Below are 13,474 nucleotides of genomic sequence, written 5' to 3' on the forward strand. Positions count from 1 at the left end.
ATTCAACAAACGAAGATGGAGACACACTGTGGTTTGCCTTCAGTACAGCCGATGAAGGCAAGGGAGGGAATGGGGGTTCGATGGAGAGACTTCGGGGAGGAGGAGGAGGAGGAGGGGACCATATGGGGGGGCCGCGCCGTCAACAAGGCACAAACGTCCCTTCAAGAAGGAGAGCAAACTTGTGCACAATAGGGCCCCTTTGGAGAGCCCTGGGGTAGTCGCAGCTTTAACACCCAGTGAGAGGAAGTCAAGCGGAGCCATAAAGCACGATGAACCAGAGGGGGACAAGAGCCTTTCCATCAGCCAACCAGCCAGCCAGACACACACACACACACACACACACACACAGCTAACTTACCAGCCTGCGCCGCGCTAACAAAACCCCCTTTCTCTCCTCAGACTCCTGGCCCCTCAAACATTCGACCATACGCACATTCTTCAGTGACATAATGCTTTTTTAAGCCATTGCCCTCTTCAACCCCCCACCAGCCCCTCCACTCGCTCACCTCGCCCACCCCCCACCCCACTTCGCCAATTACTATTTGAATATGAATACGAGTGGAGGGGTTAAGTGTTTGTTTTCGCTCTCGTGGTGGTGAGAAGAGACGGAGGGAGGTCAGCCCGGCTCCCTGACATCAACAATCTGCTGTCCCATTGATGTGCCTCTGGTAGGTGTTTGCTGAACAGAACGGCCCTCAGGGCTCATAAAGCTGGCGTGCCGTGATGGGAGCCATAAAACGCAATGCTGCTGCATTGCAACGCCCTAAGGGAGCTAACAGGATACTTGTGTATTAACAACACTGCTGCTGTACTACGTTTTTGATAAGGGGGCGTGTGTGTGTGTGTGTGTGTGTGTGTGTGTGTGTGTGTGTGCGCGGCTGCGCGCGTGCGTGCGTGTGTGCGCGCGTGTAAAGATGAGTGAGTGAACATTATACAACCTTTTAAAAACATTCTAAGAGGCTGTTTTAGGGTTGGGTTTAGGGTTAGAAGGTTTAGAAACAGATAATGTGCAGTCGAAGGAAGTCCTCATGCAGTTTCACAAGATGGTTTGTCTGCGTGTCTTTTTATTCAAAACGTTTTGTTAACGCACTGCAAGCTTTTGCTTTGCATTTTCTCTCTCCGTCTTGTACTCAGTCTGTAAATGTATGAATCGTGTGTGTGTGTGTGTGTGTGTGTGTGTGTGTGTGTGTGTGTGTGTGTGTGTGTGTGTGTGTCGGTCAGACAAAGGGACAGACACTGTCCGGAGTGTCCGGAGTAGATCTAGGTCATACTTTCTGCCCATTGCCCCGCAGTGATGAGATGGCTCTGGTCAGGTGCTCCGGAGCCGGGGGGGCCACAGAGTCATTCAGGAAGAGGGACAAATCCCCAGTACCACCACAGCCCCCCAACACACACACACACACACACACACACAGCGAGCGAGAGAACAGAAGCTCCTCATTGTAGTGGGGACAAGATAATAAGCACGCAACCACAGCCTAATTCACTCGGAGGGAAGCTTGTGCCAACTAGGCTAGTTAGATGAGAGGAACAGTGGGAGCTGTATGGAACCGAAAACACAACAACATTAGATTAGAAGCCGAGAGCCTCACAGAGAATGTCATTTACAACTTACAAGTACGTTAGTGACTCATATAATTTCACTATGGGGTCTCTTAGGCTGGCCTACGGGGACCAGCGAGGGACAGGTAAATCACATTCTCCGCAAATTGCAGTCAATAATAGACAGACACCACGAGAGATGCACGTTGCACAACAACAAACAAATAGCCACTTTTGTGTCACTTCCGAGCAAGTATATCAATCAACCCCCACCAGGGTGAACAGCACAAACGGCTGATGTAGCAAAACATTCAACGGAATGATGGCGAAATGTAAGCGTATATGGGAGAAATGTGCAGAGGGAAGGAGAATGTAATATTATAGGCTCAGAGGGAAGTTTTGCCCCCTGTGACAGCATGCCTGTCCCACTTGGGGAAAGATGAGTTGTGTGAGAGAGTGAAGGATTTCTTGAATACATTTTTCTTTCCCTATCCGTTAAACGAGACAGATGTCAGATTCTGGTTGTGGCTTCTGAGCCAGCAGACAGGAGCCACGTCGTCCTGTCGTCGCACCGACCATTGATAATTTAATAGGCAGCCAATCATGTGTCTGTGCAAGTCATCATGTCTTACATAAGATACCCATCTCAGCCAATAAGTCCCCACTCGCTCATGCAACCAAAAGATTGATATACTTTGTTGCGTGAGGTTTGCTCACAGAAAATATCAGATTCATAACACATTATGTTGTGTGTGTGAAACCCACACACAACTATGTAAAACATTTAGTGTTTCTATCTACTACCCATCCCCGGCAGGTAGTAAAGAATATGTAATCACTGCCATAACAGAGGAGAAGAAACGACACACATAGCAGAGAATGAGCGATAGCACAGCGCGTGGAAAAGAAGAAGGGAAGAGATGCGAGTAGAAGAGAAGGGTGGCTTTACGACTTTTACTACCTCGCTCCCTCGCTCCCGTCTCGTATTAATTCATTCCCACTTTCCATGACACTCCCGGGATGAGACGGCCTTTTAGTTTTTGACACCTTGTTATTCTTCACACTTTCAATTACGGGTTACTGCAAGCCTCCGGTTCGGCTTTTATTTTTATTTAATTTTACTTTATAGGCTTTTTTTTGGGGGGTGGGTAGTATTGGCCAGCTTTTAATAAGAGGAAATGATTCCAGGGGCTGGCCCACTGCTGTTAGAATGATCCCAATCGATTTTGGGGGAGGAGGGGAGAGCTTCCCTTTCCTCACTGCGGCGTGCAGCCTGGGCTGGGCCCGGCAGGCAGCTTAACCCAGGGGGATGCAGCTGCTGGTGGGATGGATGGATGCCGAATGAAGATGGATCAGTCAGTACACACTGCAAAAATCCTGAATGTTAATGCGACTCGGGTCGGGTCCATTTGGCTCCATTTGTACACTACCAGATTTACGAATGGATCTCTTCCTCTCATGCCCCCCCTCTCCATTATCTCCCTGAAGCCAGGGGCTGTTTGGCCATGGTGGTAATCTCTCTGTGTATGTGGGTCAACGAGCAGGGCTTTGCCTTCGTCACTCGGTTAGGACAGACTGCAGGGTCATGACCTCCTCAGTACCCCCCTGCACACACACACACACACACACACACACACACACACACACACACACACACACACACAAGCTTGTGTGTGTGTGTGTGTGTGTGTGTGTGTCTACACACACACACACACACACACACACACACACACACACACACACACACACACACACCAACATACACTACATGGACAAAAGCCTGAACCCAGGGCAGGGGGGACACTCACATGGATGGTTAAGCACCCACACACACACACACACACACAGACCAAACCCACACAGACAGAGACCGACAACTATGCAGAATCCCAATTTTAACAAATGATCGCAAATGGTCAACAGCAATATTGTCACAGAACTGAGAGGAGCAGCAGTAGAGTTCACCGAGTCACCTGTGACATTTTTACGTTCTTGAAAAGGGATCCGAACAAAATACCGACGCTGCTCCCCGCGCTTAAGTTGCGGTTAGGGTTAGGTTAGGGATAGAGGTTGTCGGTCTAATGACTGTCGGACCAATAATAGTGTCGGAACCAAGTACTTCACCCCTTGAAAAGACTATTGAATGATGACACATTTTGTTCATACATGGGGCACAGCTCGTCACATCAGTCCCACACAGTTTTTCTAATTTATCTTTTCCTGCCAATAGCATCTATCTCTTATGCAACTGTTTTGTTGCGTCAAATAACCAGTGACTCATGTGCATGTGGCTAGTATGAACATAGATTAGAGACACTTCCTGAACCTGAGAGAATGGCATGTTTTAGCCGTGTTTCTGATTAGATATGAAACACAGTTACACACAGTCACAATGCCAACCAGAAATCACCACACGGAGTACACTGATAAAAACCAAGGGTTGACATTTCACGCACAACAACATAAAGACTCCATCACATTCTGCGGATAATACAAAACCACAATGGTGTTTGGAGTCACTGAAACAGCTTCACTTATTAGGTAATTAAAATGAATTAATTAACCCATTTTGTACGGGAACCCCTTTTGGTGTTAACATTACGTTATGCTTTCGCTATTTTTGAAAAATCGAAGAACGGTTGACATAGAAACATAGCTTTTTCAGAAAACTGTCAATTTCAAATAGACATTTTTAGAATCTGATCTCAGGTCAGAATGGGTTAATGACTTAATTAAGTAATTAAAATGTGTGCGCGTAAGAGAGAAAGGGCATGTCATGGGAAATTAGATGGATAGATATACTGATAACATAACAAACTGTGAGTTTATGTCCTTCTGAGCTCAAAATCACACACACACACACACACACACACACACACACACACACACACACACACACACACACACACACACACACACACACACACACACACACACACACACACACACACACACACACACACACACACACACACACACACACACACACACACACACACACACACACACACACACACACACACACACAATCAAAGAGCTCTAATTAAGCTGCACCACATTCTAGCTAATTATCTTCAGGATCATTAGCATTCCCTAACATAAGCCAGTACTTTATCTAAGTGAGAACAGGCCATCATGAAATATGCATGATTTATTAATCTGACAAAGAGAAAACACAAACAACTGCAACGACTGCAGGGAGTGAGACAGTCCCCCCCCCCCCCCCCCCCCCCCCCACCCCCCACCTCCCTCCTCTGAACATCAGGGTAGCGGATTGGATGACAGGCCCCCCACTGTCCGCTACAAGACAGTCTGCTGTCAGGCAACGTTACTGCATTCATCCAGGTGAATGACATTCAGATAGCAATGCTGTCGTACAGGGATGCTGGTACAGTGCTGTTGTTGTTGGTTTTGTTTGGGCCAGAATACCACCACCCGATTCTCGAAAATTGCGGCGCAGCGTGTCGTTGAGAAAGAGAGTGAGATTGGAAGTGTGGCAGGGGGCCATCTCTGATCTAGCCAAATCACAACAGTGCTTCCAATTCCATATGGTTCCAAAAGGGAGAGAAGACAAATGAGGGTGAAGAGAGGAAGGGAAAGACTACAAAGAGGGGGGGAGGGGGGGAGGGAGAGAGAGAGAGAGACTTCCTTTATGTCTTTTCACTGACCCAAATGCTTACGAGAGGCTTTTCTCAAGTGGGAGAATTCCTGCTGATGACACAGTTGTGAACATAAACATGCAGAAGCACGGAGCTGATATCTTTTGGAAGACTGTCTCCATGCACGCACACACACACACACACACACACACACACACACACACACACACACACAGATGCATGATTGATGTACTGGATCACTGACTATCACTGTGCATCTTTGTCACACATCAATTCCCATGCACGCTCAAATACCCTCACTATGTTTTTCCTTCTGACTGTAACTAAATCTCCGCTTTGTCAACCCTTTTCAACCCTTTTTCCCTTTGTCAACCCCCCCCCCCCCACACACACACACACACACACACACACACACACACTCAATCAATTTCTCTGATTTCCTCTTTCAGTTCAAGTCTCCTGGGTGACCTTGAGCATTGGATGCCAGTTGTAGTGGTTAAAGTGCAACATCAATACGAGCCGACGGAGCTGGTTAAGTATTAAATGGGTGGGATGATGATGCTGCTGTCCGCTGCGATAGGCTTAACACACACACACACACACACACACACACACACACACACACACAAAGTAGAACGGAAGAGGAAATGCACAGTCAAACCTGACAGATCACTCATGGTAATAAACTGTGCATTTCAAAGTGAAGAGATGTACTCAAGCGATACATGATGACACTTTACCATTCATTCTGTGCCATCGACTACTTGCCAAGGGGATAACACTTTATACAATAGTATGCTGATTCTGCATTACTTTATAAACACACACACACAGTCACACACACACACATACACACACAGGTACTAGGCTTTCTCTGACTATGCATGCCTATAATTACTGCGTAATCGCGGACGGATGGGATTGCAACAACACACCAGGAACTGACTGACTGTGAACACCCGGTTGAAATGAATCGGGAGTTGATTTATAGATAACAAATCTGGAGCAATTCAGAACAACATACCCCCCTCGTTAAGTGTGTGGTAACAACAAAGAAGGGTGGTTTCTACATGACATGACATGATTTGTAATCACCCAGCCCATATTACTTTGGAACGCTTGTGTACAGCCAAGCTACTAATGGCTGTTCTCTGTCCCCGTCTCCTCGGAGCATTGTCAACCGCTCCAAGGACTCTTTAGATAATGTATCAATGAATGGGCTCTTTCATCAATGCCTGACCATGGATGGAAAGGGAGTCAGTGACTCCAAAGCGAAGTGACCAACTCGGAAAATCAATTTAATGGATGTGCAAGGTCTGGATTGTTTTGTGCGTGACACACACACAAATTGAACGCAATCAACGCATGTTCATGGACATAACCCGGTATATGTATGCACAGGTGTATAACTGTCAATGTTTTATGTGTATCTGTATGCCAATGGTCATGGTGTTTGTGTGCGTGTGTAGTGTACATGATGATAGCTGTCTGTCGGTGGGTGCTGGTGGTCATACAATGTGACTGACTGATCGTGTGCAGAGAGCTAAGTAGGCCTTCAATGTCCCCTCCTGCTCTAATGCATTCCATTGAAAGGTAGTGAGGTTGGAGGGCAAGAGGCAGACGAACCGTTCAGACAGACACGTTCAAGCTGGAGCTACAAGCCACCCATGAGAGCATGTGTGAGTGAGTGTGTGATGTGACGTGCACGTGTTGATGGCTGATGACAAATAGCATGCCAGCAGCCTGCCATCCCACTCTGTCTATCCTGCAAGAGTATGTATGCATTTGAAAAATAGCCGATCAACAAGCTCAAACCGCGTTGCATCACAACACATTGTGAGCGTGTAGATCAGCTATTTTTTACTAATATAGGGCCTGAGTGATATATAGGGCTTGAGTGGTAAATGCATGATGAAAAGCGTCCAGGTATGCATGTGTACTGTGCATGGACTCTGCCTGCCTTGTGGCAGCGTTCCTTCCTCAACCCCTAACAGCTGCTCTGACACGTGTGCGCATTCCTCACTTCCATGACGCCACGACGACGTCCCTCCAAGGCACTGCTCTCCTTCTTCTGCCTGGTGGAAATGGAGCGCTAGCGGGCTAGCTGGCTGGCCATAGATTCTCTTAGCTCAGGGAGCTACTGTAGGTCGGTGTCTCTCAAAGCACAACCCAGCAGTGGAAGGTATAGCAACAATTTATTAAAATAAAAAGACCAGTTTCAAAGTTATTACTTTGAAACTAAACCAAATAAATCCAAATACAGTTTGTTGTCAAAACAACCAGACTAAAGGATTGTTTGAGTGGTCTAGTCAGTGAATGGGATTACATTTTGGGAGAAACACCTACATGCTACATGAGCACAGCACACTGCATTATTTGCCTTTGAAATAAATGTGCCCCAAGAACTCAATATGATTGATTGCATTTCAATAGATCTGTCCAGAGTCTAATTTAAGCTAGGGAAGTCAGTGCCGGCGATAGAGAAGTCAAATATTTTATTGACATCCATCGAAACTTAAGTTAAATGACGATCAAATATCAATCCGAATATCAAACAAACAAATATGCTCCTCTCATTTAGCCGTCATAAAGTTGGTTTCTATAAAAGTACTGAGACCGTCTATGCCAGTCAGGCTTGAGTGAGGTAAATTGACCACAATGGAACAAACCTTTGGCGCTTTTGTGATTATCCATTTGGCTTTTCTTGAAATGTACATGTTCGATCAATCAATGGTTCAGCATTTGTAAATGTAATATTTTATCTAGATTGTCTTTGGAGACCGAACCAGCACAGTACAGCAGCAGGGAAGAGAGGTGTGCTACAGGAATGTCAGATAACGGATGACACATTTCTCCAGGTGACATGGAGCCAAAGGCATCAATGAGAGAAGGAGGGAGAGAGGGTTGGGAAAGAGACTTGGGGGAAACGACACGGGTCGATCTACAGAAAAGGATGACTAATGGACAGACATGCACATTCTTGTGAAAATTTGTCAGGATTGGCCTTTTCAGTGTGTCAGTGAAGAGCAAAGGAGTTTAAGGGTTCAATTCAAGTTCACATACTACAGTATGTGAACAGACAGAATTTGGCTAGATCTTCTTTGCACTTATTTGCCCTGTTGTAAATTTGTATGGATCTCTTTCTACATCAGGTGGGTTTACTTTCCAAGTGCAACAAATTTCCCTTTCTCCGATAGACAGAGAGAGAGAGAGAGAGAGAGAGAGAGAGAGAGAGAGAGAGAGAGAGAGAGAGAGAGAGAGAGAGAGAGACATTGTGGAGGGTCTGTTATCACATGCCTGCCTGCGTTTATCCAGGATTACAGAAGGTATAGAAACCACAAGCAGATAAATGCAAATCAAACTAGCATCACTCACTGACAAGTGAACTTGGCAGCTAATCTTAAGTAATCTTGCTATGTAAACCTCACTGACAAAGCTTCCCTCTTTATTAAAAATACCAAACCTTTGACTATTGCTGTTGACTGACTCAAACATTCATTATGCCCTGACAAAGCTGAGACCTGGGAAATTAGAAGTAAACGACTGTCCCTGGGGGCGCAATGTGGGTTAGGGCAATAACTCATGGAAATTAAAGAGATAATGAACACATCATGACTGATATATTTTTGCTAAACACCTTCATAATTCAAACAAAATTATTACACCCGTCATGAGCTACAAAACCGTGATTATAGTTTTATAAAAGTGGGCCTTTTATAAGAGTGAATCGGTGTTAAAATGGTAAATGGTAAATGGTGCATTTATATAGCGCCTTTATCCAAGGCGCTTTACAGAGATTTTGCATTACATGCAAGGCAAGGCACCAACTAGCACATCGGGAGCAATTAGGGGTTCGGTGTCTTGCTCAAGGACACTTCGACAGTAACTCTGGGGGAGCCCGGGTTCGAACTGGCAACCTTACGGTTACCATCCAGGCACTCTACCCCTGAGCCACCGCCCCCGGTGTTACTTCATTGCAAGGTCATGACGACAGTATGGACCCTCACGGCAGTGTGGACCCTCACGGCAGTGTGGACCCTCACGGCATAGAGTAAGACAAGAGTTACGCAAACTCCGTTCACTTCATGGGGCCAGTCCAATGGCGGCTCTTCTACATAGACTTCTATTGAATGGGGACGACCCGGAAGTTTACGGAATGCATTGGCGTCTATGGGCTCGCACGAGTACATGAACCATGTGACGTGCTGTTTTCTGCCCCCCCTCAATATCGCAACTCTTCTATTAGATGGCTCTGCCTCACGGGTCTGTAACACTGACTGAGGGTGTAAAAATGGAACATTGTTCAATTACACACTGGGATTTCACAGTGTGGATTCGGGTCTGTGGCCTAACGCATGCATATCAAACGGGGGGTTCGTTCAGATTCAAAAGATGGAAACCTACTGGCTAATACTGGAATATTATCCCAACGGCCCAGTGTCTTGTTGTACTTGACTTTCGCCTTGATGTGCGCCAAAGTGTAGAGAACAAATCAAAACATGCCCGTGCATATCCTAGCCTTAGCTGCAGTGCTGCCGTGAAGTGAAGTGGGTCTGAATTCCTCCACCGAGAGGAGGGGATGTCCGGGTGATTTACGCCACAACCCGGGGAGGAAATAGACTGGCAGTGGCTGGAGAGAGAGCTTCTCGTTCACGCTTCAGAGGGAGCAAGGTTAAGGAGGGGGGGGGGGGGGGGCACAGTGAGAGAGGCTCACATTCACAACCCATTTGGGCTCCCTGAAAAACACTTTAATGGCCCTGACACGATTTCACATCCATTCCATGTTTATTAACACACACACACACACACACACAGACAGGGTACACACACACACACACAGCACTGTCAGACGGGGTACACTAACACACACACACACACAGCACTGTCAGACAGGGTACACACACACGTCACCAAGAGACCCTCTGTATTTCACTGTAGACCCAGATACCACAAGCTGTCATCAAGCACACACACACACACACCCTCCAGGAGTCCCGACTATAGACCAGATACCACCAAGTACACACACACACACACACACACACACACACACATATGATGCCTTTTCCCTTTCAATTTTAGAAAGGGGAATACTCTCCATTGCCAATGATTCTAACCTTCGTGTTTCCCCCCCAAACTTACTTGTCATACTCTGCGTTGTCCTTGTCACAGCGCGCGTCCTTGTGCTTCTGCCAGTCCTTGCCGTGCTTGCAGGTGGTGAGCAGCACCACGTCCTCGGCGTTGTGGACGTGGTACAGGGCATTCCGCGTGTCCGAGCCGATGCCCGTCAGGTAGCGCTTCCCCTTGAACACCAGCATGTACTTCCTGAACGGCGGGATGGCGTTGTACTTGAGGAAGCCCCGCTCGCCGCCCGTGCGCGGGTGCTCCTTGGAGAACAGCGGGATGGACACGTCGAACTGAGGCCTGAAGTTCTCCGTGCTGATGCTGGCCTTGGCCAGCATGGCCTGGCCGATGTCGAAGCCCAGGTCCTCCGTGTAGTCCGGCCACGTCCCCGAGTACAGGTTGAAGATGAGGTGGTTCCTGCCGTCGTTCCACAGGGGCAGGTTTTGGACCTTGGTCTTCAGGCTGTGCACGTACTGCGGGGACAGCTGGTCGCGGTCCAGCGTGTCCAGGCTCAGCACGAACAGACACGCCTGTCCCGGGTCCGAGGTGTAGAACCGGGACGCCTCGATGGTCGACAGGATGTTCTGGTAGCTCTCCGAGATCTTCTCGCCCTTCTGCTGCGGGTAAACGTAAACTTTGAAGCCGTTCTTTTTGCACGGGGCGAAGTCGAAGCAGGAGTCCATGCGGCACCGCTTGGCTTTGTAAACACTGCTGTTGACGTCCCTCTTCTGCCGCGGCGATACGTGGAGGTTGTACTCCTCGGTGTCCGGCTGGTCCCAGGGCAGGAAGGCTTGTAACGGGTCGGAGAAGTGGGGCCAGGGCTGGTTGGGCCGGTATCCGCCGCGGCTGCGGTCATGATGCCGGCTCCTGCTGCTGCTCGCCCCCGCTGGAAGTTGGACCCCTCCGAAGCAGAAGAGCAGGACTAGACACGCGCCGGCGGAGAGCAGGATTAGATAGCGTTTTTTGGCCTGCATGTGTCCGACGAACAGGGGCGCGTCGATTGCGAATGAGAAGTCTGAAGTGGCCCGAAGTTAGGCTCCTCTCTTCACCACCTAGTGCTACTCCGCTGCTCCATCCTCCGGCAGCCGACCTGAACGATCCCGAACCTGCAGCCAAAGCGTCTCCTCCACCTCGCCCCGTCTGCGTATTCCGTTCAGAGATCCAGCGATTGATCCAGAGCATGTGGGCGATTTGATATGAGTTGTCTTCCTCTCCCTCTCTTTTTTTACAGAGTTTATTCCATTGCACAACAGTACACACACGCACACACACACACACACACACACACAGCGGCTTGTATGCACAAATCAGTGCTGCCTGCCTAGGATCCACTTGAAACAATCAGATAATATGCGTTTCCCTCATTCAGGCTGTGCGATCTATTCAGGCTGCCTGTGTGATCTATTCAAATATAAAAGAAAGAAAGCGCCCGCCGGGGGTAGAGGTGTCCCGACCAGCCGTCTGCGAACTCCCCCTCCCTGTACGAGAGAGTGACGAGGGTCCCCGTGGCTCCTCCAGACGAAGAGGTATCCCACGGTTTGGATGGAAAGTGCTTAGCGCGTTGACCGGAGCGGTGGGCAGGCGGCGTACGGGAGAAGCCGTCGTTGTGGCTGGCTGCTGCCGCGGCGGCGCTCAGACCCAAACGCCCCGGAGTGAAGGTGTCCTATTCCACGCTGTTCTCCCCACCGGTGGCGTCTGGCCACTCCACGGGTCCATGAACGAGAGAAGAACGCGTCGGAACGCAGGAGGAGCGGATCAGCGGCGAAACTGTAACCTCACGAAACCCTGCATTTCTCTTCTTATTTAGAAGAATCTCCCGATAGTAGACCATGATCATACATACGCGCAAAAATAAAACAATCTCATCGGTGAAAATGGGACCCCGGAGCGAACAAACTTAACTGGTCTCACAGCGCACTCGTTCGCAACCAGCATCCGACACTTTACAGTTACAATGTGCGAGTTCCACGACACACGCAAAATGTTCAAAAAAGACCAGATTCCTTGATCCTAGTGTCCAATTACCGAATGCTCAGTTGTTCCGATTGTTAGCCTGTAACATTCCAATCCCGACACGACGGCAGCTGACGTGACGTCCCATCGGTGCGAAATGGTCTCTTCCTATTGGTTCATCGGTGGGGCCGGAAAGGGCGGTGCTTCAGAATGCACCCATTCATAGCCGGAGCACTGTGCAGTGCATAATGAACACAGAACTTAGACCTTACTTGGAACTGTGCCAGCCACTACATCCATTTGAAAGAATATTGCTATTTTTACACATTCAATATGCTGGATATTTATTGATTGTTATGTTTTGCAGGCAAACACACAGTAGGAAATCCAATGCTTTTAACAGCACTGGTACTGCACTTCTACAGACATTGTAACGGCTTCATATACAGTAGTATGTATAGTACTGGTTTGTTTTATGTTATAATAATAATAATAATAATAATAATAATAATTTGAAATAATTTCCCATTTAAAAAAAAGTTCATACAAAATGATTGAAATGTGCTTTCTTTGTAATGGACATTGGACACGTATCGTATGCTTTTCAAACCAAACTTCCAGTTGAAGAAAGAAAATTGATGAACTTAAAATAACTTTCCTCCAGGGGAAAAAAAATAGAATTACGAAATTAGGTCAACGACAAATAATAGGTTGTGGGAGCGGAGGTCAACCGTGGGGTAAAGTTTCTCAACCAATTTCTCAAAGTGTCATAGAGGATCTATAGGGACAAAGTGTGTCCTAATATGACAAGATTAATAGCAGAGGAATGGTTCTCGTCGAATGTCACCATGCCTCATATTAAGCCCATATAATCCTCCCTGCTGCCATTTGGTGGCAACCACACTCGGGCTCGGGTGAAGAGGCCATTCTCATTTTTTATCGGCCAATTAGCTTAGGAGAGGGGGACTAATTAGCGAGGGCTGGCTGGGAGGCAGGCCAGCATCCTGTGGTTAGTCAGGCCAGCGCTGCCTGCCTGCGCTCGTCGTCCGAATATGCTGGTGATGGAGAGGCCTGGGTGTGTGTCGTTCCAGAGGGCGCACACTCTCATCCCTTCATGGGGTTCCTGCATTAATCACGTGTTAACCCATTCTGACCTGAGATCAGATTCATACGAGGTTTCCGCCGGACACACACTGGGTCTGATGAACCCATTCTGACCTGAGATCAGATTCTAA

At 47.9% G+C, this 13,474-nt stretch overlaps 1 protein-coding gene across 1 annotated transcript in view; it reads right to left on the reverse strand.

Moving 5' to 3' along the window:
* ext1b (exostosin glycosyltransferase 1b) overlaps positions 1-12,449 on the reverse strand; it is a 125,610-nt gene extending 113,161 nt beyond the window's left edge. Inside the window, exon 1 of the mRNA XM_083782003.1 lies at positions 10,305-12,449. Coding sequence (XP_083638129.1) covers positions 10,305-11,260 — 956 coding nt within the window. The 5' untranslated portion in view covers positions 11,261-12,449. The remainder of the gene's footprint in view (positions 1-10,304) is intronic.
* Between the last annotated feature and the right edge of the window lie 1,025 nt (positions 12,450-13,474).

This window comes from Protomyctophum parallelum, assembly GCF_964188405.1.
Source record: "Protomyctophum parallelum genome assembly, chromosome: 1".
In the NCBI taxonomy this organism is placed as follows: domain Eukaryota; kingdom Metazoa; phylum Chordata; class Actinopteri; order Myctophiformes; family Myctophidae; genus Protomyctophum; species Protomyctophum parallelum.